This window comes from Tasmannia lanceolata, unplaced genomic scaffold (assembly GCF_043159265.1).
Source record: "Tasmannia lanceolata isolate RefF3 unplaced genomic scaffold, GAP_Taslan_0.1 ptg000090l, whole genome shotgun sequence".
Lineage (NCBI taxonomy): Eukaryota > Viridiplantae > Streptophyta > Magnoliopsida > Canellales > Winteraceae > Tasmannia > Tasmannia lanceolata.
The window spans coordinates 2,615-29,251 of NW_027518767.1; the positions used below are offsets into that span (position 1 = coordinate 2,615).

At 38.9% G+C, this 26,637-nt stretch overlaps 1 protein-coding gene and 1 pseudogene across 1 annotated transcript; one reads left to right on the forward strand and one right to left on the reverse strand.

Moving 5' to 3' along the window:
* The first annotated feature begins 3,020 nt into the window (after positions 1-3,020).
* LOC143865553 (F-box protein At5g49610 pseudogene) lies at positions 3,021-4,237 on the forward strand (annotated as a pseudogene).
* A 2,497-nt stretch (positions 4,238-6,734) lies between these two features.
* Positions 6,735-24,585, reverse strand: LOC143865535 (importin subunit alpha-4-like). The gene is made up of 10 exons (XM_077375853.1): positions 24,270-24,585; positions 17,614-17,710; positions 17,444-17,535; positions 17,204-17,335; positions 16,891-17,076; positions 16,631-16,794; positions 16,329-16,407; positions 13,847-13,975; positions 13,485-13,612; positions 6,735-7,609 (listed from the first exon to the last, which is right to left on the reverse strand). Exons 1-10 carry the CDS (start codon positions 24,483-24,485, stop codon positions 7,234-7,236), a joined length of 1,599 nt encoding a protein of 532 aa, XP_077231968.1. The 5' UTR covers positions 24,486-24,585; the 3' UTR covers positions 6,735-7,233.
* Between the last annotated feature and the right edge of the window lie 2,052 nt (positions 24,586-26,637).

Genomic DNA, 26,637 nt, shown 5'->3' on the forward strand with positions numbered 1-26,637 from the left:
TTAAAACATCACTAAAGTGATTAACCTTTGAACATATACACATTGCATGCATGTTTCTATATATTATAGAGCTGTTGGGAAGTTATATCTATCAAAGATGTCCACAAACCCTCTCTATAATACCATCTTTTTATGATTACATTTATACTTCCTAAAATGCCCTTACCTCTTGATAAGGCTCTGTTTGTTGAGATTTTATGCACTGTGGCCATATAATCCAATATTATTCAAAATGTACTGTACAGCCAACTCCATAGGATGATCCAACTATTCATTTGTTGGGCCACAACGTAAATAGGTTGTGCCCCAAAAATCATTTCTCTAGGATGATTGTAATTACCCTGCTATCTATAGAGGTTTCAATAATGTGCAGTCCCTCTTTAGATCAGAGGGTTAGGATCATCCAATGGAAATGATTTTTGGGACACAACCTATTTACGTTGTGGCATTGAGCTACATGCCCAACCCCGGGAAATGATATCGTCATGATCCATTTAGAGAGCTTCAACATAAATTGAAGCTCCCTCAAAATAAACCTTGAATTGTAGTGATTAGTAACGCTTTTCATTTATAATCAAACAATGGAAAAGCGAAAAATTGATACGTGCAGAACGTGGTTTCTGCAAACTACCGTTTATTTCCATAGTTACCTCTTATTGTTTAGGATTTTATTCGTTTGACTTTTAGAAGTTTGAGTAGGACAATTAGTAGCTATTTCTATTTATGTTTATCTCCATATTTATATTTCCATTTCTGTTTGGCTCCATATCTCCACGTATCTGTCAATACGTGAGAAAGTGGAAAGTGGGCTATGAGTTGTATTTAAAGACATCTTTTCATGAATAATGCAAGAAAAGAGTTTATTTCTAGCGTAAATTGGAGGTGTAGCTTCCCTCGAAGTAAGCTAATCTTTATCAATAGGTCAAAAGAAAAAGAATCACGTATCAAATTTGGTATCATAGCCAAGTGATTCTTCAATGGCGGATGGTACACGGATATCTAAGTTGGATGAGGCAGTGGCGCAGCTTAAGGAGACAACCGCACAACCAGGTAAGCAACTTTCCACCGTCATGGAGACGCTTGCCTGGCAAAGTCAATTGCTGGGTGAAATTCTTCGTAAGATCTCAGCAATAGATGCCAAGTATGATCAGTTGTGCCATAAGGGGCAACCGGATAGGGAAGAAGCATCTGAGCATCGATCCATCAACCTTCCTGTTAATGCTCCTCCCAACACCTCCATCGGGACCATCCAGACTCGTGCTATGCGGTTGGATTTCCCTAGGTTTGATGGAAATGACCTTTTTCGGATGGATTTACAAGGCGGACCAATTTTTTGATTATCATCAAATTTCAGATAATCAACGGGTGATGATTTCTTCATTTCAGCTGGAAGACAAGGCGTTACAATGGTATCCGTGGATGAGAAAATCTGGAGCAGTCACGGGTTGGGTAGATTTTAAGCAATCCTTAGAAGTTCGTTTTGGGCCTACGGCTTACGAGGATCCTACTGGATCGCTAACAAAGCTCCTTCAAACCACCTCTGTGCAGGATTATCAATCTTGGTTTGAGTCACTCGCCAACCGAACGAATGGTCTCAATGAGTCTTTCATCGTGAGTTGTTTCATCGGGGGTCTTAAAGATGAAATTCGGATGGATGTCCAGATGTTTAAGCCTACATCTCTTTCCACCGCAATTGGGGTTGCTCGGTTACAAGAAGAAAATTTTGAAGTTCATCAACATGACTACGGACATTATGCTGACAAGGTGGTCCTCAAATCGTCCCAACGTGATATTACACGACTCACACCAGCCGAAATTCAGGAGAGGCGTACCCAGGGATTATGCTACAACTGCGATGAAAAATTCGCTCCGTGACACAAGTGCAAGGTGCAAAAGCTATATTTGATGGAGGGTTCGTGGCCGAAAGAGATTGACGACGAAGAGATTACAAATGAGGCGTTGATTGCGAATACTAACCTGGAGGACCAGGTTCTTCGAAGAGAAGGGGAATGATACGTGCAGAACGTGGTTTCCGCAAATTGCCGTTTATTTCCATAGTTACGTCTTATTGTTTAGGATTTTATACGTTTGAGTTTTAGAAGTTTGAGTAGGATAATTAGTAGCTATTTCTATTTATGTTTATCTCCATATTTATATTTCCATTTATGTTGGTCTCCATATCTCCACGTATTTGTCAATACGTGAGAAAGTGGAAAGTGGGCTATGAGTTGTATTTAAAGACATCTTTTCATGAATAATACAAAAAAAAAAGAGTTTATTTCTAGCGTAAATTGGAGGTGTAGCTTCCCTCGAAGTAAGCTAATCATTATCAATAGGTCAAAAGAAAAAGAATCACATATCAAAAATACATGAAGAGGCTGTTTGGATACGCAGATTTTAGAATCTTGGATTTCCTCAAAATCGTAGTTGAGAAACGAGAGAAGGAGGAGACGAGCGGTCGTTTTTTCTAATTTCTTGCCCTTCTTTCTATCAGCAAGAGAGTAGGAGATCACCCCATGTTTCCATGTTTTAGAAATCTCAGGATGGGGGAGAGATTTCTAAAACCTGGATTTCTTACTTAAAATCTAAGATTCTAAAGAAAGAGTCGGTCTCCTTCTTTTCTCGTCTCCTAACTACGATTTTAAGGAAATCCAAGATTCTAAAATCTGCGTATCCAAACCAACCGGAAAATCTTTTTCTTTTCCAAAAAAATTGAGATCGTTGATCTTATAGAAGGTAGGATATATCAGTCATATGATTTACGTATGTCCACTAGTTTTTCAGCCTCTTGCTTTTATCCACTGTTTAGGTTCCAAAAATGGAATCGAATCTAGCAAATCTCGCATCTTCATTTTTCAATTATCTAATCATGATCTTGTTCGTTTTCCAAACCCTAATGGAAAAACTAGAGCAAAAGCTCCTTTCCCTACAAAATGGTGGATTTCGCACCGTCACATCAAAAACTCATACAATCAAACACAAGAGCTAGTTTTTTTTCATGCACCCCATCTCATGATATTCCTCTGGTAAGCATCAGTCAAAAACCCTCCCCATTTTCATATTCAAAAGCTTGAGTTTTAAAAAAAGATGAGTTCATCTGAGGTAGGAAATGGGGTTTTCCCTGATGATGTCATTATTCAGATTCTTGCCAGATTGCCTATTAAATCTTTATTCAGATGCAAAGTTATATGTAAGTCTTGGTGTGGATTGCCTTTAAATAAGAACTTTATTCAACTTTACAATGAAATATCATCCAAGAATCCTATGGTATTGGTGGAGGTCATAAAATCTGTGTATATCAATTCCAATTTTGTCTGCCTGGATCGATTTAACGGTATTTCCGAGTTCTCTTTGGATTTCTTGAATGATAGGGTGAAGGTTAGAGCTTCATGTAATGGGCTGTTGTGTTGCGCAAGCGTTCCGAATAGAGGGGCTTATTATGTCTGTAATCCAATGACTAGAGAGTTTAAATTGCTTCCTAGAACTAGAGTTTAAATTGGTTTTTCATCCATCCACTCAGAAATACGATGTTGTTTTGGCGGGTTTTTATAGGTCGTTCGGTCGGAGGCCACTCCATTCCTTGGTTTGCCTTGTTTTAGATTCAGAGACCAATGTGTGGAGGAGATTTGTTTCGTCTTGGAATGATGAATTTACTCATATGAATAAGAACCAAGCAGTATTTGTTTGTGGTTCTCTCCATTGGTGGACGCAGAGTTATTCATATATACTTGTGCTTGATTTGGATAATGATACTTGGAGGAAAATCCCACTGCCTGATGAATTGTTAAATGGATCTGGGGCAAGGATATATCAGAGGTTTGGATGAGTATATGGGTGTTGAACGATTATATAAGAGAGGAATGGGTCGTGGCAGATAGAGTGAGTCTTAGATGTATCAGAACATTCATACCAAGTGCTTTCCCAATAAGCCTGAATAGGGATTTTGTTTTTCTAGTCACTCAAAGACAGATATTGGTATATGGTCGCAAGAATAAACTGTGGAAGGAGGTATATTCTGTGAAAAACTCTGTTCCGTACCCACTTTGGTTCTCGGCACATGCTTTCAGGAGCACTCTATTTTCTTGTGGACAAAATTCAGACTGTTCTTAGCGAATTTCATGCCATTTCATGATTTTAAATGCATTGTGGGGACTTATTCTGTACATTCCTGGGTTAATGTAAATACCTTGTATTATTTTGCTGCGTCAGTTTATTTTTCTATATGCGGTTGATCATTTATGGATTGGGAGTTTGGGTTGTTAATGGTTGTATCATTGCTTATGTCTTGAGATACTTCTTGAATAAAAAATTCAGTTACTGGTTCAAATGCAATTCGGGCCATGCTTGCATGTGGCTTGAGAAATTAATTGAAAAACTAATTGGTGGGACTGCTTGCCACTTCAAGCTTTATATGAACTAAATGGGTTTGATCGTCGATCTATGGTGAATTTGAGTTTTTAATTTACTTAAAAAACTTGTTTATAATTGCTTAAACTTAAGATTTTACTACCTTGAATTTCTTTGATGAAAATCAAACTTTTGGCCATCCGTTTCTAAAAGATTTTGACTTGTTGAAGTGTTAAATAAGTTTGTACTTTATTTAAAGAAAATGGAAAACAACAAAAAGGTTTCCCCTCCATCATGTTTTTAAATTCTTTACACTTTTTCTTTCATCTCTTACTTTTGAGGTAAATCATATGGCATAATGCTGCAAATCCAAGTAGTTGTTACCATTATAATTCCCATAGCCTTCCTGTCTCTAAAATATTGAAAGCATAAGCTTCAAGAGGGAAAAAATACACTTCAACATGTATCTTATGGCATAGTTAGAATTCATTCAGACCAAATTTGTAGCAGTACATTGTTAAGCACATATAAATCGCAGTAGACCAATTATTATTATTTTATTTTTTTTGAAAGTTAACAGAAATATTATTAAAAAGAAGAGAGGGGACAAGATGTCCTAGTACAAAGGTGTTTTAAGCTATACAGCAGATCAACGCAAGGTCATAGCCTCTGAAAATATTACAATGACAGACCTTAAGATGACACCCTCTTTTGCCATCGTGTCTGCCGAGGAGTTGGCAGTTCTCCTACGATGTGTGAAGAGTAGGGAGAATGGCCCTTACAAGGTCCCGGATTTCATCAAGGATATTATGTAATCTCCATGGCCCTCCACCGTTATTAGTCGCCCATGCTAAGACATTAGAGGAATCCCCCTCCACCATTAAAGGCCCAAAGTTGTGAGAGAATTACCATCTGAGTCCGAAAAGCAGACCCCTAGCCTCGACTTCGTTCGAGTCGCAAATCCCTGCGGGTCCGGAATATGACATTATAGTTCTCCCAGATTAATCGTGAATCAAACCCCCAAAACCAGAAGGTCCAGGGTTGCCTTGGGAACTGCCATCAAAATTAAGTTTTAGCTATCCCTCCCCCGGTGCAACCCATATCGGTGTTATCTCCCTCCGAGGTAGCCTTTCGTGCGCCATCACAAGCCAGTTTTTCAATGCCAAACCAGTAGAGTAGGGAATACTTCCGTTCGCCTTTGCCCAGGAGATAAGGTCTAATCTGATTTCCAGAGTAATGTGCCTCGCCTTGTCGTTGAATATGCGGTTGTTCCGTTCCTTCCAACTTCCAAATGTACCAAGTAATTATTATTATTATTATTATTAACTTTTATGGAAGCTCGAAGGGAAACCCGGAGCGACATGGGAGGCTTGTCTAGGAATTAAGATGGCTTTGCAATTCTATCCTTTTCAGGGCCTGCTGGGGTATCTGTTGGACTGCTTCCAGTGATAACTGCAGCATAAAATTACGAATGGGATTGATATGGTGCAGCGGCTGTAGTTGATTCTTATATATTTGTGCTTTTATATCAATGTTTTTTCTCTGTATCCTTCTCTGTTTAGTGATGACTGTCTGTATTGCAGATTATGGGTAGGTGGGGTTTTATAACAAAACTGTGATTGTATTGAAGAGTATGGGTAGTTGGGGTTACACTAAGAGAATTTTGATTGTAATTTGAGGATTGCTTCTGCTGTAGCAATTCCTCTCTCGTGGGATGTCTTGTCATGTGCTTGTATGGTCTCCCTTTTAGATCAATAAATTTGTCGTCTTTCAAAAAAAAATCCGAGACTTGGCCAATTTTCTTTCTTGAAAAGTTTTTTCCTCGAATGACTGCTTTGTATGGTTGATGTAAGAAGCCTATCTGCCCCTGTTTTGAGCTTACACCTATACATTACTAGACTTTGTATCTGTTTTTTTATGCATGGTCCATGAATTTTGCTTCTGCAAAATTTGATATGAATGAGCTGCAAGTAATTGTGAATAGTGAAATCTCAGCTGTCCTCCTTTGGGTGTGAACTAAAAACAGTTAACTGATCCAAGCCATTTATTTGGTAAACCTTGCTATAGATGATCCAAACTATTTATCTGTTGGACCGCGCTATGGATGGGCCGCCACACTATGGTTTCAAGCATAGCTACAGGACTCTCAGAATAAATGAAAAATTCCAGAACTTTTAATGTCCTACTGTGAATTTCAAAATTTCTCGAATAATTCAATTCTCATGAGTAATGTTTCAATTTTTCATATTAAATCATTGAATGCTAGACTGAACGACGCCCTTGCAAAAGACCTAGCCGCATGAGCACCCCATTGGATCCATGTCACCAACAGCATATTGAAAAATACAAATTTAGGGAGCAACAGGTTGGATCCACACATGGTATCATTCCCTAAAAGACAAAAAATATAATTTTAATTGGTTTTTCAATAAACTGTCTACATGTAACTGAAACCATTCCCATAAATAACAATATCACACCAGCTTCTGAACAGGTGCCATGACCCAGAAACTTTCAGGAAGCACTTAACACCACTAGTTTAACAAAACTTTGGAAGGACAGAAGCATACATAACACCACTTGTTTAACAAAACTTTGGAAGGAAACAAGTCAGATGCTTGCTTACATATACTACATTCAATCAAAAGGACTCGGACTTTTTTTTTTTGATGATTAAAAAAAACAAGGACTCGGACTTGTGCATGAAAAGAAGAATAAAAAACCACGGGTGAAAATGCTTGCAATTTTGCAGGCATTATCGATATGGAACAGTATCACGACTTATATGAGTCAGACCAAAAACCCTGACCCTTACATGGGAATTAATACCAACCCAAAACAAATTCAGACAGCAAATCCTTAAACCATGAACCCTGATTGAATGCTTCAACCAAATTTGAAGCCACCAGAGGGAACAGAGGGTTGGCTAGCTCCAAATTCCAAAAGAGTTTCATCCACGCCGCTTTGCAGATTTTGTTCGTCTTCTTCGTCCTCAACCCAGTATCTCTCCAAGATCTTCACAGCTTTCTCGTAGATCTCGTGGTTGTCGTGGCTCTGTAGATTCTCAATTTTATCCAACCCATCACATTCATCAATCAAATGTGTGTAAACATTGACTCCATCATTGTTTCCTAATTCCTTCTCGGCCTCACCAACTTTGAGGATGTTCTCGAGGCCCTCGAGACACACTGTTACAATTCTCGGATCAGGGCATGCTAAAAGATCACATAGTGGCTTGATGCACCCTTGGCTCACTAAGTAGCTGCAAGAAAAGCTATCATGCATTAGTTGCTGCTGGAGAGTATTGGTTAGTGTATTTATGTTTTCTTGAGAATCCAGTGTTTAGTAATCTAGATGATCTCACAAGCATGTTTTCTTTTCTTTTTCTTTTTTTTTTCTTTTTTTTTTTTTCTTTTTTTGAAATTTAACTGATCAATTTATTTCAATTCGAGAACACAAGCATGTTGATTCTACTAGTCCACAAAATACGTCAAGAAATGCCATCAACACAGTCCATGATGAATGACATAACCATTTACTAAATGCACAGGTGGCATACGAGCTTAGTGATCAGGACCCTTGATCTAATGGGCCATCATAGGGCGACCCAATGGGTCCAGGTCAGCATCAGAGGGAGACGCCATCCTCAAGATAGGGACAATAAAAAATCAATGGCTTAAAGACATCTTAAAGGACGTCTTTTTCATCTTGCTTCATGAAAGGTCAAGAATCATCTGGTGAGAGTAAAGACAAGGGCAATAGGCTGAATTTGTGCTGGCCAACAATATTGATCTGCCCAACCACCGTATACATAGCAGTGGTTCATACCGTATTGTGGCCGTTTTTTATATAAAAAATAATGCTGGTTTTAAAAGATATTTGCAAGCAAAAAAAAAACCCCCACTCAAATAACTACCTGATTTTCAAAGAAGGAATATGAGGATCTTTATTTTTCAAGTTCCACGGTACTGCCCACTCGCACTTTTGCTTATGCTGATTACTAATTCATCATAGGATATATATCCATGATTTAGCCGACACGACACACGTGTCCACACATGACACGTCCACACATGCCCACACTCCTTTGGACACTTTTAAAGGTATTGCTAGAAGTGTTAGACTTAATGTGGGCGTGTGGACACGTTTTTATACCATGTAAGTGTGGCATTCAATTTTATTATTGAATATTGTGTTTACCTCTTTTATTATTAAGTCTTCTTCTATTATTTTATTTTTTTAAAATATGATAGGTTTCATTAATATTTAGATAGCATTCGGGACCAGTAGTCCCAGCCTGCAATACAAGATATTAACATATGATGACTTGGGCATACCCAAAACCAAATCAAAATAAACAAAAAGTGAGCTACAGTCCTTACAACTATTCCATAAACTGCCCATATACAAATCCTCGATGATTTGCATAAAACCATCTTGTTAATGCTGCAAATATTGATTTACCTCCCAAAACTCGAAGACTGTAGATAAACTAATGCATCAAAGAAACTGAATCTTGAATTAAAAACTTCCAACTCAGATACAAACCTCCAAAAAGATATAGCAATGCTACTTAATACTAGATAAAAGCCCATGCGAAAGAACGAATCTCTCAAGCCAGAGCTGTGAAATATATGGGCTAAACGAGAATTTCAGATTGCTATTTCTTTAAAATTAATTGTCATAAGGTCCAATCTTCCCCTTTCACCTCAAAAGTCCTACAAAAATCAACGCATCGAGATCAAACTATCTCTACCCAGTCACAACCAAGGACGGGGTCAGGATTCAACGAATAGCACCATGCAGATAACCCAAGAACTCTAATTGCTTCTAAACTCTTTTCTCCTTTTTCTGAACCTCTAGTTTCTTTTCCTTTTTCTTTTCTTTTTCTCTTCCTCTTTTTTCTATTTCTTCATCCTTCTCTTCTTATCATTCTTCTTTCTTAACCTACACATCAGAATCCTTTTTTTTTTTTGGTGGGGGCTAGGCTTTTCATTTAGGGCTACTGCCCTCGGCCCCCTTCTTTTCATCTTCTTTATCTAGGCATGCCTCCATACGCTCATTCAGATTCCTAATTACCATCGATCTGAACAGGTCTTTAGTAGCTTCAATATCGTCATCAAAACCAATGCCAAAAACATCTCCTACTGCCAGAAGTTCATCCATTTCTGCATTTTCCTCCGATTCCATTGGTTCTACTGCTTTCGAAACTTCCTCTAGGTCCTCCAAACCCATCCGGGCTCTAACCTCCAAACTGACCTCCCTGTCAAGGGAATCCCTTGACTCCTGCATCTCGGTAACCAAGTTCATCTTTAACTTCTCTAACCTTTCTATCTCTGCAGCCTTGGCTTCCTCCCAACGCTGTCACGGGCCTTCCGTTCTTTCTCTTAAGCTTCCTGAAAATAATTGAGTTTGTAAAATCTAAAAAACGCTTATTTTGGATCCGTTGTCCCTGCAACTTTGAATAAACAATCCGTATTTGCCAAGGCATCCCTCTTGAATTTTTTCCACTTTCTTCTCTCGTTGTCCATGGCTATTTCCTTAGGCGTTGGATTCTCCAACCTCGTCAGTTCTTCATCGTATTCTAATTCTCTAAGAAACTGGAGGTCTCCTACCTCAAAGGAGACTGCCTTTCTTTTTCCAGAAGAATAAAGTAGAATTAGACATGATAAAGGTTTTCAGAGGAAAGGGTTTATCAAAGTCTTTCAAAAGAGAGCTAAACTTGGAGGCTAAGCATCTGGAAGTAGATCTCTCCTTCCTTCGGAAGCCGGAGATCTCGCTTAAAATAAGAAAAGCCACCTTTCATGGCCAATAAATGTTTTTCGAGACGTGGTCCTCCCTCGGACTGTCAATCGGGCCGAGCTTAAGAGGGCCTAAGGTGCTCAAGCTCAGCCCATGTCTATACAACGGGCTTTGGGCCGAGTTCGGGCCTGACTAAATTAGAAATTTGCTTGCCCAAACTCCACAACGGGCTTCGGGCCGAGTTCGGGCTTTCCCATCACCTCTTATTTTCTGCACGAGAAAAGACTAAGCCAATTTCATAGAAAATCATTAAACTTGTTGGCTTTGGCATGCGAGAAAAGCCACACCGATTGATTTTTTGCCAGATTTTGTCTTATTCATTTAATAAATCTGAGGTTGAACTATAGCCTATAGGATATGATGATCCAAACCGTTCATATGGAGTGGGCTGAAGAGAGGCAAAATAAAGAAAGAAAAAAAAACTATTTAATGTCGAACTATAGCCCCTATAGGATATTAAAATATCTACTGATTTTTAAGGGCATAAAAAATCTTGAAAAATTATATAGTAAATATATTATTGGGCTAGGGCCTATAACGGGCTGGATGACCCTTGATCAAGCTCAGCCCAAATTAGAGTTCGGGCTTCAACTTTTGACCAAGCTTGGTTTGGCTTGTTCTCATTTTGCGGGCTTTTAGCGGGCTTCGAGCTTGCCCATCCCGATTGACAGTCCTAGTCCTCCCCCAGCTGACTTAAATTTTTACTTAGATTTGACAATCCTTTTCTGTTGACGCGAATAACTTTGAAGTGACTGAATTTATCAGCCCTGACTTTTGAGCTTCCTTTATTCCTTTTATTTCTGAAAAAACGATTTTTAAATGCCACTGCCTTTACTACTGACGAAGATTGTAAGGAGAGACAATCAGAAACATCCTTTCTGAAGCCTTTCCCAGGATTAGTACATGACTGAGCTTTAAATGGCTTCTGACACGTCTCTTTCCCAAAAACTACAAATTTCCCTTTCAATGATGGAATCTACCAAATTTTCCTTTCTAGACGTGGATGATAATTCAAATCCTGCTTCGATACTATCCAACAGCTCTATACTCTTTGATATTACTGAATTACCTCCAGGGATCGTCTAGGGGCTCACCACCGGCGGTACATCGTCCGACGATGGAACAACTTCGGCTTCAGGTTCCGGGACCAGAGAAGAGGAATTTTCCCCTGCCAGAGGGCTCTTGATGGACATTAATGGCTCATCCACCATCTTAATTCCAATTGGATAGATAGTGGAATCTACCATAAGGTTTATATAAGGTGGTAAGCAATGCCACAAGGAAGTTAGAACCCTAGCAGAGGCATATTCCATACACTGTTCATGATTCCCATACAGCTAGGTCTCAAATACGTGACCAAATTGTTGACCGAAAACCTCCACCTAGAGAGAGCCCAAGCATGAAGAGGAATGTTATAGAATCTTAATCTCACCTTTCTAGCTCCTGAATTAACAACAAGAGACCACGGGTGAAGGGATTGAAGAAAACCCCCCAAAGCTTCACCACCCCGGCGCAGGATAGATGTGGCTTGATGCTTGGATTTGAAGCTAAAAAGCACCATGGAAGGAGATATACCAAAAGGATTGTTAAGATGTGGGAGGGTCCATTTTCCTTTCGCCCAAGATCATACCTCTTCCAATAAGAAACCATCCCTCAGATTACCAATCAAGCATCTTTCAAGGTTCTTTCTTCTATCAGTAACCATATCTATAGGTACGGTCTGTAGAGGAATTTGTCATCCACTCTTAGATTTTGGTCATCTTGAGTGATCTTTGGGACCCAAATTCGTGTTCTCACTCCCGGATTGCTGACCTTTGGTTCTAAACATTTCCTACATATGTCGCTTACACTACGCTTTGAATCAGTCCTCCTGCCTTTCTCAGTACCATTTTTGAAGTCCAACCTCCTGTTCATTGATCCCAGGTCCTCCTGGCTCCCAAGGGATCTGGACTAAGATCTGCTGGGAATCCATGGAGGCTCTCTATTCACCCCTTGACTAAGGAAAATCAAAGATCTTTGGCAGCAACTTTTAGAGATATTAAGAGTGCAGAACGCTTCCTGACCTGAATATCCACAACCCATAAGATTTAAATAGGACACGGATACTCATTCTAGGTTACAATCACAAATACACTGGTCTGAGAAATTCAGCCCAATCAGAAACTGCGCACGTTGTCCGTGATTAGCATTCTGACAATTGAAAAAATCCCGGACATACATGGTTTTCGCTTCCCTTCATATGCTCAAGGAGGGAAAAATCATGAAAAATCCATTAAATGGAGTTAGATTTTTTAGATGGATTGTTCTTCTCTTTCCTTTTTTTTTTTTTTTGTACATAGTGAATTGGGATTTATTGGTTGAAGAAGCTCATTTCTCTTAAGTCTTTCTTCTATTATAAACCCTTCTTTAACTAATATTTTTTGCTCTATCCCCTCCCATAAACCTAAAACCCTAAACAAACTCTTATTCCAATACTATAATCATTGTATCATATGGGTCTGCCTTTCTAGTTGTATATTAGGGACGGAAGATAACTAGATTAAATTGTTGAATGCGTTATTATTTGATTATCACATATTTGTTTTCGATTATAGCTGAATAATTCTAAGATTTATTAGTTTGTTAAATGAATATCATATTTATATTGTTACCAATTATGATAGTAATCAGTAATTTTATATGTATGTACGTGTCACCATTTTGAAATTTTTAGATGCTGCCATGCCTGACAACTCGTATCCGTATCAAAACCCAACACACGAACTCGTATCTACAAATCATGATTATATATACATTGTATTTTAGTCGTTTCCCCATCTCTAAATTTTGGGAGTTTGCTGTGTCCGACACTTCGTGTCCGTGTCCGTGTCCGTGTCGACACGTGACACTCGTGTCCGTGTCCACAAATCATATATATATATATATATATATATATATGGGATTTGCTAGGGTCCATCGCAAAAGGCATTTCGCAGCTGCTATGCCGCATGTCAGACCAGCCACCTCATGAATGAAGACAACAGCTTTTGTCTTCATTTACGAGGTGGGTGGTCTCACATGCGACAGACCAGCCACGAAATGCCTTTTGCGACCCACTTATCCAATGGCGTAGACGACTCAAAGAAACACCCTCTTCCTAGGGCAACCTCTGCCCCATTTGTACTTTGTGTGTATCTTGTTTCTTCTCTTCTTCAATAGATATTCTTACTGTCTCAAAAAAATTTAAAAATAATAATAGTACAATGTTCATCATAGGACATACTCTTAAGAACTAGTTTACTTGAAAATATAAGCATTGTCTCAATAATCTGGAAAGGGAAGGGGAGAGGGCATACCGTATCTGCTCATTGGAACCCCCAGAGGTGGCATTTGAGATAGCCCATGCAGCCTCTTTCTTTATGTCAAATTCTGCATGTTGCAGCAGTTGTACAAGAGGGAGGATGATGTTGGCATCAATAACAGCCTGTAGCATAGTAAGTAACAAAGAAATTATTAGACCAAGTGGCAACAAACCCCATCTTTCCGTGGAGTCGACAAATAATAATGCTTACTAGGAAGTTGAAGATGGAAAACGTAAAGCCATAATTAACCATGGATACATGCATTGCATACACATCAAATCTTGCCTATTTATAATTAATTTTACCAAGCTCATAAAGAGAAATGAGACCAAATATATGAATGGTGGGCATTTTACCTGAATCTGGCTTTTATTCCCAGCGGTAATGTTTGAAATTGTCCAGCATGCTTCTTTCTTGATGCTTTTTTTGTGATTTTGTGTGAGAAGTGAAAGGAGACAAGGGAGCACCTGGTTGTCGATTACGTACTGAAAACATATTTAACAGGTTATAATCTCACATGAGAGGATAGCAACATAAGAAAGGAAGAATAACACATCTGTGCAGTCTAGCAAATAACATTTAAATACATAGCAAAGTGGGTATTCCTGCAATTTGGCGTATGTGTGCATGCAAACCCTGTGCCTCAGCATAAGGCGAACATGGAAGTAATTTCTCGCTTGTATGCATATGCATGCACAATGTGAAGTAGCCGAAAAAAACCCTCACTCTACATACATGCAAGTAGTATTAATGATAATCAGACAAGAAGGAATTCCTATATTCCATCATTTCCCTTTCCGCTTTTCTGTTCTTTTCTTCTACCGTTTTGAGAGGATAGCATGGTATTAAAATGGGGGCAGCCCTATCATTCAATAAGTTGGCCGCCTTGACGTGCAGAAATTACCTCGCCACTCATCCGAAGGATATTCTCCCATGCTGATCATGCACTAACCAAGAGAAGAATGAGTTAATACTCTAACAGGAGAATTCTTAAACAGCAGAGAATTCCCATGAGATTTCTATAAATGATCAGTCAATTGAACCAGCAAACGGGTGGGACTAGAAGGGTATCACAAACCAAAGGGTGAATGAAAAAGGTGTTGGCCGCAGAAGACACAGTTTGCCTTAAACAACAAGACATCACTTTCTACACTAATAGCTACATGTTCCACATGAAGTAAGGAAAAAAGGCAATGCCGCCTGGCAAGGTTATATTCCTATTTGAGAATTGGAAGGAAAGAACGGAATACCAATTTTATCAATTTCCATGTCCCCCAGTGGCATTTAATGAAGATAACAAAAGGAAAAGAAATAGGAGATATAAACAAAATAATTTCGTTCATTTCACTAGAAAGAAACCACCTCATCAGGTGAGTTGCATCGTATTCTGATCAAAGTATTTGAAAAAGGAATTATAAGGATAGATGAATCTGTAACTAGAAAACTATTGAATAGATATTTAAGCATGATAAACTTCTGCGAATTTTCAGTCAACTGAACTAGCAGCTCATTGGACTGCATGTGTCATGATTGAACCAATGAGTTCCAAGTCTCAGCAGGAGAGAGGGGGTCAGAAATTGTCTACAAACATCAAGGTGTAACACCACTTTTCTCTCCTTTTTGCAACTCGTGCATCAACAAGGATGAAGAGTTCTTACTAAGAACAATTGAAGGGAAGAATACAAGCTGCAATGTTGGGATGCATCCAATGCAAAGCATGTGGACACAATTGGACAGACTTCTCTTGGCAACATCAGTGAGCTCTCTTTGGGAAGAATACAAGCTGCAATGTTGGGATGCATCCAATGCAAAGCATGCGAACAAAATTGGACAGACTTCTCTAGGCAACATCAGCTCTCTCTCTCTCTATATATATATAGAGGAAAAGGAGTGTGCGGTCGAGCGCACCTAAGCTTAGGTGCGGTCGAGGGCCCAAACACATGGGTCCCACATTTTTTGTGCTTATCAAAACCATTCATTTGCAAGGCCCCATCATAGATAGGGTGTGTACAAAAAATCAGCTCCATTGGATCATCTTAACCCCTCCAAAAGTGGGGGCAAAAAATGGGCAGATTTGTGGCAAACGGTGTCCGTCCATTTTGCCCTCCACTTTTGGATGGGTTATAATGATCCTATGGAGCTGACTTTTTGTACACACCCTATCTATGTAAGGGCCTTTCAAATGAATGCCTTGGATCATCCTAACAATGTGGGCCCACATAAGCTTGGTGTGGTCGACCGCACCTAAGCTTGGTGTGGTCGACCGCACAATCTTATTCCTCATATATATATATATATATATATCTGCGTGCGTGTGTGGTTTTATTTTTATTTTCTTCCTTGGTATTCCTTGGATCCATAATATCAGTGAGCTCTCTCTCTCTCTCTCTCTCTCTCTCTCTCTCTCTCTCTCTCTCTCTCTCTCTCTCTCTCTATATATATATATATATATATATATATATATATATATATATATATATATATATATATATATATTATATGTGTGTGTGTGTGTGTGTATCTACATGCATGCGTGTGTGATTAGGGTTTTATTTTTATTTTCTTCCTCGATATTCCTTGGATCCATAATCTCATGCCTCATGAAATGGCATCATTCTAGAGTCTAATTATAATAAACCTATTCAGGAGACGAAAGAAATGGCAGCATAATTGGAAAAGCAAACAGATAAGGGAAAGTGGCCACATGTCCAGTCAAATAGAAAAAGCTAACAGAGCAGATAAATTAACAGAACAGAAAATAATAACTTTGTTGATGGGCCATTTGTTTGGTAAGTCAATAAATAATCTCATATCAAACATATAAACATTCAAAAATACCTGAGTTTGACCATCGTCACCAGTGACAATGTTTCCCACTGTTCTAAGAGCAGGTATAAGAACTGTAGGCGATGGATGACTGGAGCACACACAAATAATATCAGAAATTTTATTTAAATAACTCCATGAAAGAAAGAGCAACAGAAGCACATGGAAACAACGAGATGCTTGCTAGAAAGTACCACAGTAGATGAAGCCAAAAGTTCACCGAGAACATTAAAAAGGAAAGATGCAAACAGAATTATATCTATTCCTAAAAAATGATAAATTTCCACAAGCAATTCCATGATTTAGCCTCGTACCGCAGAAGTTCCACGAGTCGTGGACAGACACCTGCCTCAATCACAACCTGGATTTTGTCATTTGTACCATCAGAAAGATAAGACAAGGCCCAGCAAGCATCTGTTAGGACTTCCTCATCAGCCGAGTAAATAAGATGTTGAAGAGCTGGTAGTGCAGGCTTTGCCTGATAGAACCAACCAAAGTAACCAATTAATACGAACCAATCCATGTAACGCAAATTGCAAAACACTTGTAGGAAAGATTACCACCATCTGCAAACCTGTTCAAATGGTGCCGGAGGCTTTCCACGGCAGAAGTTAGATAAAGTCCATGTAGCATTCCTCAGCATAGATAATTTTGAATGCTCATTTAACTGAGACAGTAATGGCAAAAGGGCACCATGACCAAGAACAAGATCCCTACAAGTCGACGAGTCACCAGCTACGTTGCCCAAAGCCCACACAGCCTGTTTAAATGACAATAGTAAAACATTAGCACAGTTCCGTTTATAGTACAAATGAAAAAGGTTTAGTACGTCATCGGGTCTCAGTCAACAGAAGAAAAAAAAAGAGTAAAAGATAGATATAAATGACCTGTTCTCGAACATCGTCACTTGAAGAGCTAAGAAGTTGCACAAACATTGGAACGGCACCATGATCAATAACAACCCGGGTATGCTCTGATGTCCCTGAAGCAATATTGGTCAAAGCCCATGCTGCCTCAAACTGCAAATAAAATCTAAATTATAAGTGAACAATAATTACAAAACACGAATCATGTTGCACAGTGTGCTGAAGTTAATCAATGGATTAAATAAATTAAATAGGCCATACTTGTAATTGGGGCAGGTCATTCCTTGTCAGAAATTCCACAAACCGAGGGACAACACCAGTATTGATAACCTCCTCAATGGGAGGACTGCGCTCTGCACAAACACAAGACCAATTATCGAAATAACCAAATAAAAAAAGTCAGATAAAACGGAAAGAGATTATATACATACCAATTGATAGAAGCTTCCTGAACTGAGTAGTTGCTTCCAATTGCAAAGAAGGATTGTCAGACCATACTCCCTGTACCATTCCAGGAAGACTTTCCAACTGCCCAAGAAAACTATGAACATCAAAATTTTGATTATTGTAAAAGTAGGTAACATTAAATTCTTACATTTCTTAAAAATCCCTACTCTTTTAATATGCTTCTTGTTCCCAACCAAATCGAAGTCCTTTCGGTAATATTGCTGTGATCTTCTCCCAAGTCCCAACAACAAAGGCACAGCATCGGCTCTATTTCAACTTTAGCAACGAAAGCAATCTAGGAATGTTATTACAGGAATTAACTTGTCATATACTGTTGGTCTCCCAGTATCAAAAAAAGCATAAAAAGGTGCCACCTCCCAATTATTAGAAGTAAAAACCCGATTATGTGATTAAAATTGGTATCTCATTTATCGCCACTTGTGCTATGCTATGAGGGTGGCACCGTTTCAAGGGTTCCTTGGTTGAGCTCTCCTTCACGTGGAGATCCAAAGGACCGACGGGGGACCCGTTCCCTCGCCGCCTCTGAGGATCGGGGTCCACAGGTGAATACCTAACCACAAGTTACATGTTAATCAGATCTTATCCCTTTCGCTTTAGTATTTGTAATATGTTAACCGTACTTAACCACAGGTGATTAAATAGATATAGTAAGGCGAGCAAGGAGGAGGAAAGGAACTAGCAAGGGAGAGATTGGAGCAGCGGAGAATGAGATGGTGACAGAGAGGATTTGACCCATGGAAAAGAGGGTAGAAGAAGAAGAACTAGGATTGCAAAAGTGTTGGGGCAAAAAGATGGAAAATGAGGGTATTGGGCGTCTGTTGAGGGCTGGGGAAGGGGTTACGGCGAGTGTGGAGTATGACAAAGGTTGCCGGCAAGGGTGGTTTAGGGTTTAGCCGCCGGGTGAGGAGGAGGGAAAGTTATCCGTGAGATTGGGTTAGGATTTGGGGTTTGATGGAGGAGAGGAGGGGTTACGGCGTGGAGGAGAGGGGTTGCGGCGTGGAGATGAGGTGGAGATGAGGGTGTAAGGTCTGATGGGGTGAGGGTGTAGGGTGTAGGTCTGATGGAGAAGAAGAGGGTTACGGCGTGGAGTAGAGGGGTTAAGGCGTGGAGATGGGGCGTGGGTCTAATGGAGGAGTCGTGTGCTGGGTAGGGTGTCAGCTGGTTAGGGTTGCCGTAGAGAAGGAGGTGGCGTGGGATTAGGGTTGCTGTAGAGAAATGGTGGAGATGGAGGTGCCGCGGAGAAGAAGGGGAAGGAGGAGCCGAGGAGGGAAGGGGGAACAATGGTGGTCCCTAGGAGATCAAAACCCTAGGGCTCTGATACCATGTTGAGAGGGGAGAAGGAGAAGAGAAGAGAATGAGATAGAAGGTGAGTAGGAGAGACCTCCCCTTCACTTATGTATTTATATAACAAGAGAGAGCTGCACATTGCCAACTAGCCATGGACTACATGCAATTCCTAATTCAACCATCAACCACACAGAAAGCTCAGAAGAGAGAGAGAGAGATTGCAATTCTATGTCCAACACTCCTCAGCTCCAAAGATCCCACCAGTACAAGGATGTGAAGTTTGGGTCATCTGGTTTGAACTTGCAGAAAATGCACCTTCATAATCATTTGAAGCAGCCTCTGCACCATTCCACTGGTAATGCCAGTAAAGTCCTCCTCTCAAAGCTCCCTTGTTGATCACTACTATTGGAGAGAATGCTGAAATATGATGACTAACACACCAAAAACAAGGGATGTATAGCCTCAAATCAACATCAGCACCATCAGTCGCTGAACTGGTTCACTAACAATAAAATAGATGGAAAATTTCAGTCACGGATTACAAATAGAACGCAGTGGGAGCTAAATAAAGTACAAATGACCTAAATAGGGGAGGATTTGTAGCCCAAGAACACCTGTTTGCATAAGGATTATGGAAATACAGATTCACAGAAATCTATCCAATTTTCACGGAAACCTTCAAATCTTCATCCACGCACATCAGATGTCCTTCAAACTTGAAATAGACTTTAAAATAAGAAAATCTCTTGAAAACAAATGAATTAATACATACTTAAATGACCTACATGCTAAAGACAGCAATGTGGCTGATTTCAGCCTTGCAGAATGTTGACCTCGGTACATCCCCTTTCATTAAAGCAGAGGAAAGAAGGTAGGTTTTGGCTCTAATACCTGGTTACAGTCGAGGTTGGAGCTTGAGAGAAGAGGGTAAGAAGAGATGAGAAGAACAGAGAAGGAGAAGAGTGTGGGCAAGAATATTGTTTGTGGAAAACCCCACACACGATGAATACATTGAAAGGGTTTGCAAAGAGAAATAAAAAAAAAAGACAAGTATGTCCTCGATAAATACATTAAATGATAAAATAAGAAATTACAAACTACCATAAATAAAATGTGCACACTTGCACCGGTAACTCTTAACACTTGGTCCCTATCATAAAAACAATAGAGCGAGAAATATCTTGCAATCGATAAACTCCTTTTGCAGCAACTAAAGATGTCAATACCTTGGTGCTTGCGCAATAGAGTAGAATTCCATGTCATAAAGCAGAACATCGGAGTTGTGCACCACTAATTTTCTCACTGTAAAAGGCTGTAGGTTTCCCCTATTAACTAAGGACATCAGCTATTCCAACCCAGGAAACGTAATAATCTACTTCAAATACCTTGCACAAGAGTTTCTAACATCTTCTTTGCCAGTTGAAAGCTATTTTCCGCTTCCTTAATTCATTGGAGTGTACCTTTCTTCATGCAACCGGCTATTGGAAAGACTATAGTGCTGAATTTCGAATAAATCGACAGTAGAAAATGGCTTAATCTATGAAAACTTTGCACTTCATAGATTGCAGAGGCAATCGGCCAATCTATATTGTTCTCACTTTCTCGTGGTCAACCAAAATCCCTTCTGATGATACCATGTAACCTAGAAACACCACCATGTTTGTAACAAAGTTGCGCTTCTAAAGGTTAGCACATAATTGTTTACCTCGCAAAACATCAAAAACCTCATGAAGGGAGTGCATGTGATCACAACATTGGGGTTGTATACAAGAATGGGGCCAAAAATAGACAAATACATATTGTCCCATGAATTGCTTAAGTACATGGTTCTTGACTCACATGAATATAATTGGAGCATTGGATAGGCATATAGGCATGAGCAGCCATTCATACAAGCCTTCTTTGGTCGTAAAGGTGGTCTTCCACTCATTCCTGGCCTTAAATGAATTTGGCGATAACCAATCTTCAAGTCTATTTTGGAAAAGACCTTCGAACCCACTAGCATTTCCAACATATCATCGAGGAGAGGCATGGAAAAATGATACTTAACCATTATCTTATTTATGGCCCTACTATAAACAAAGTTTCGCAAATAATCATACTTTTGTGTCAGTAATGCAGCAGGAAAAGCACATGGGCTCGCACTCTCCCTCACAAAGCCCTTCTCCAAGAAGGCAACAACTCCATAATCTAATGGTTCAATTCTTCATACTCCTTCAGACTCATTCCATAGGATGCATATTAGGTAAACTAAAACCATGAATGAGATCAATGCAGAGTTGGATGTCCCTCGTAGGTGGTAAACTTGGAAGAAGATCATTTGGAAACAAATTTGCATAATCTCTCATTAATGGCACCATGTTCTTTGGGGGTGAAGGAGCTGCATTTCTTTTCCCACTAAGCATAAATCTGTCCACACTCTTGAGCTCCATCCACAAAGTTTGTCATGGAAAGAAAATTGACGCCTTCCTTTAAATTAAGCTTAGACGCAACTTTCTCCCTCGTAGGTCCAGAGCAATTTCCATAATGGAAAATGAAATAAAAAACATGAAATTGTTACCTCAATATCCTTCTTGAACCATGGCATCTTATAAGGCTACGGATGCTTCTTGGTCTTTAAATTGAGCTTGTCAATAGCCTTCTGAGAGACCACATTCTCAAAACTACCACTATCGAGATGATCATCTTGCACACTTTACCAACAATCGAACAAGTGGTATGGAAGATGTTAGTCCTCAACCAGTTTTCTTAGCTATGATGTTTTGGTGATCAAAAACTCTTCTAGATAACAAAAGCCTTACCACAACCATCATATAAAACATTTATTTCCTCATCATCATCAGAAGCCCCACATCGGGTTCTTCTTTGTCAATCAGCAGTTGTTTTCTGTTGTCCAAACAATTACTTAACGCCCTCCAGAAATCCGAAGACTTGTGTGTGCCCTGGTTCTCCACAATTTAAAACACCAAAATCCAGAATTGCTGCCCTGGTTTTGTATTGCTGGATCAGATACATTAGGCCTCTGCTCCGGTGTTGTGTTAGAACCCCATGCAGCACCAAATAGATCACTAAGCTGCTCCACATCTCTGCCTAGATTTCTAGTGTCTCGCACTCCTTGTCATTGTTGGTATTAACACTTACTTTATTGTCCAGAGGTACTCCATCCCTCAAGGTACTTCTACTTTTCTACTTTTTTACAACCATCGTTCATTTGCAAGCTTTAAAAACCGACCAGAAATGAGCGTAAGCTTAAAATGTCATAGATACTTGGTCAGTTGGTCCACCAACAAACTGTGCAACCAGCTGCTTGTCATTCCTAGCCATCAGTCGATGAAATTACTCTTTATAGTCATCTAAGGACATGGTCCTGGCTGCAAATTGTGTAGATGTTGATTACGAGTAGAAAATAAAACTTCATGACTAATCAGAATTACTAGTTTTGAGAATTTACAGTTTCACATGTTTTATTCATATTTATCTAATGCTAAGTTTTTGAAAAAAGTTCCACATAATTTCCATCTGAAACTTAAGATGAGTTTTCAAATTTTAAATACACTTTCTTTTTAAATAAGATCCTTCATCATTATCAAAACGAAAATATATTCTTTTAAGAAGAAATAATCATATGAATAGAAAGTGTACTCCATTTCAAAAAAAAAAAATGAATAGAAAGTGTACTCTTAATTAGGAGGAAACGCATAGGAAACATATCAGAAACGTGCTACCCCTAAATTTGGGAAGCGAGAAGAACTAAGCTTCCTAAGCGAGTTCCGGGGAAGCAAGGTTCCATCCAGCTAGGAAGTTTCCGGTAACTATGCTACTACCTTCACCTTCTTGCCACCAAGAATATCCTTATGATCGAACATCCTCTCTACAATGCTCAGTCAATCTAACAATCTTGGTCTTTTTAATGTAATTCTTCACCATTCAAAAAAAAATGTTCAGTCAATCTGTGAGCTCAAAGCTGAAAGGGCAAAAACAAGTTCAGTTAAAAATGATTACAAATCTATTAAAAATGTCATAAGTTTCACTACTAAAACTTAACTTGTAAATTGTGATTCTGGTCAACGATATTTTAAAATCTTGGCCCTTGAAACAAAATCATAATGGCACCTCAACGAAATACTTGAGAAATAAAAGGAACCAAAACTCTGATGTAGTACCACTCTATTGATCTCAATAGACATCCCAGACTACTCATAAGCAAATTTTTAACACCTAGGATCCTCCCAACGCTCCATGAACTGATTGACGATCTATGCTGCTGCAATCGTCCCCCGGGCTGGGGGAAACTCGACCTCAAGTTGCCAACATCATCCGTCAAGTCAGTTGTGTTATGAAAACTGAAATAGGCATCTCTTTTTTTTTTCTTTTCCTTTTTCTCTTCTTTTTTCAAAGATGATGAAAACCTTTATTGAGAAAAAGAAATGGAAAGAAAAAAGTGGCTACAAAAGAGGGAAACCCCCAAATATGAGATATACAATTTGCCGAATGAGGAAACACATAACACCTCCCTACCAACTCCCACTCTAGCTAATCTGCCATATCATTCATTCTTAGGTACTTGATTAAGAAAAAATCCCTTGTTTTATCTTGGGTCAACCTTCTGGTGTAGATTAAAAACTGTCTTCAGTATAATTTTTCTTGATATTAAAGCATTTGATGTTTTTTATTCTGAAATAGAAGAAATGGACAAACACCGTCAACAATATAGGACTGAAACTCTACATGAAAGCCAACTCTGTACATCCTAGATGCGGCAATTTCCCTGAATTGCTTCTGTCCCCAGTCTTTGAATGAGGTCAACAGGTGAACACCCTCAATGGCATATTTAAGTAAAATTAATTGACTCAAAAACAAACTATTCCCAAAAACATTGGACTTGATTTGTGAAGGATATGAAGATTGATGCAATACAGCACCACTATCAACATAAAAGCATCATGAAGAAAATCCCTTCACCCTTATACCACTAACAATGCTCTATTAAAATGGTTTGTTTTTTTTTTTAATGGTTGCTCTATTAAAGTGCTCCACAGTTTTTCTGAGATCTTAGAAAGAAAACACTAACAAATTCATCCCACTTTTCTTTTCCTACTTTCAGACAAAATGATTTAATAGATCCCCGTTTCAGTTACAACATTTATTTGCAGACCCACTAACCCTAATTGTCACTCTTTGAGAAATCAAAATAAATCAGCACGGCAAGGAAAATGAAGAGAGAAATACACAAACTCACAAAATCCGTACCAAATCATTGAAAAAGCAACATAAAGAAAGGACCCAGATATTTAAAATGTAAAAGTAAAAATAGATATTGAGAAAAGATGACCTTTTTTTCAATCCCGGAAGGGGTTAGAGGATTTTCGAAGGATTGCTGAGATTGGAGAAACCCTTCTCTACGTTTCTTGAGAAGATTGTCTTCTCTCTTGTTTTTTCTGATCTCTACGAGATTGTCCTCTCTCCTTCTCCGAGCTTCGTCTGCATCAACACCCGTTTTGTATGATTTCTTACGGACATCGCTCCGAGAAGAGGGTCGAAGAGACATTGCTATTGCGCTCTCTCTCTCTCTCTCTCTCTCTCTCTCTCTCTCTCTCTCTGTATAATTTAGAAAGCGTGGTGGTGTGGTTTGGTTTGGTTTGGGAGAGAATGGAGTGGGAAGGAAGAGAAGGAAAAAAGCAATGATTGAAGGGCGAATTCAAGAGCACTACTCCCCGCCCATCCTTTTTTGCCGGTTTCGTTATTGGATTTACATAAATACCCTTATTGCTTGCCCGTTAAGCTATGTGACTTTACATATGCACCCATAATGTTAGAAGGGGCAAAGTTGACACCTTGGAAAAATTAAAAGGTAAAAAATATCGGAAACTGTTTCCCGACCCAAGAGGTGGTATTCTGATTCCGCTCTGAACAGAATGAATTTTTTGAATTATTTTTTTTATTTTAATTTCTTTTTTCCCTTGGGTATTGGAGAATTGGAATCGGATGCCGGTCTAAAGGCATGTGTGTGCTACCATGAAAAGTTGTTCCATGAATATGTGTGAGCCCAATTGTGAAATTGGACTACATGAGGGGGGAAGGGAAAGAATTGATAGGAGGGAGCCTCAAAAATCCCTAAAATTGGTGAAGAGGAAATATGCAGCTTCAAATTAAGTATTTTTTCCTGTTTTCAGTGGATTTTCATACTACCCTCACTTCCACTCTCTCAAGTCTAATGACCTGAGCTCATCTCTCACGAATGACCCCATCGATATTCCATGGAATATTTTTTCATGATTTCCAACACATTCGCTTTGGATTGTTCAAATTAGGAATCATATAATTGGCATCCTATTCCAATTCTCCAATCAAAGCGGAATCGAATACTACTTCTTGGGTCGAGAAACTCGATTTAAAACAAGGGAGCGGACACCTGATTAATCGGTTTTCTGATTGGTTTAGCTAAATCCCTAATGTGGGTCCACACAACAATCCATTTACGTAGGTTCACTTATCCTACATGCTTAGTATATACTATAGATTATAGATAGATAGATGAGTTAGCCATATGCTCCCATTAAACAATTCCCTCAATGTATCTACTGGTTATAATTTCGGATTTCGGTCGAAATTTTAAACCATGATCACATCTACTAGTCAGGAGCCACTAGACATTTGAATCAATACAAGTTATAATTTTTTAGTAAACTTATTTTTTTTAACTATGTTTTGGAGAATATTACACTTAATCTTTGACTTAAAATTCATAGCATTACTCATCTCTGCTTTATTAATCATTATACGTGTACATGCAAATAGATAGTTTCTAAATACGATTGAAAGAAGGATGGTTGTAACAAACAAACTGTTTGTTCAAATTTGGTCTATAATAGAGAGACAGACTAGCGGGCAAACGTCACTACATAAAACACAAGGGAACTCCTTTTAACTATTCAAACTTGGGCACTGGAATTTCGATAAATACATCCCTGATTTGCCAAAATTGCTAATTACTTTCCACTTACTCATTGCATGTCCCCAAATACTATACGAATTTTTCCTTGGAAAAAATGCCCTCCAGCAGTACTAAAATTATGCGTTTTTCAGCTTAGAAAGAAGAAGAATGCTAAAACGAAAGGCGCCTTTGCAAAAACCAGCCACAAGTTGTCTCCATTGGATCCACGTCATCAAAGTTCATTTCTTCTAGCACTAAGAAATGTAGAAGTAATGGAATAATTAATGCCTTTGATGACGTGGATCTAACAAAACGCCCTGCAAATTGCAAGGGCGCCTCTCAGTTTAGCATTCCTATAAAAAGAATGTCTTAAAAAGGGATTTCCATATTAAAAAGGGATTTGCTCGGGACCATTGCATAAGGCATTTGGCGGACCGGGCAGCCACATAGGCTCACTTTTCAGCAGATTCTGTCTTGTTCATTTAATTCATCTAAGGTGGCTGCTCTCTCATGCAACAGCCGGTCCGTGAAATGCCTTCTGTGATGGTCCCTAGCAAATCCCTATTAAAAGTGTTTGAAGATTTCATAAGAATACAGAAAAAGTTTAGTATTTAATGTATACCAATTAATTAGTATTTGCCTAAAAAGTTAGTATTAGCATTTTCAATCTAGAAAACACTTTGAAAACGGAACACCGTTAGAGGAAATATATTGTTTTTTTTAAAAAACCTTTTGGCGGGGATTTGAGCTCTCTTCCTTGTATTTT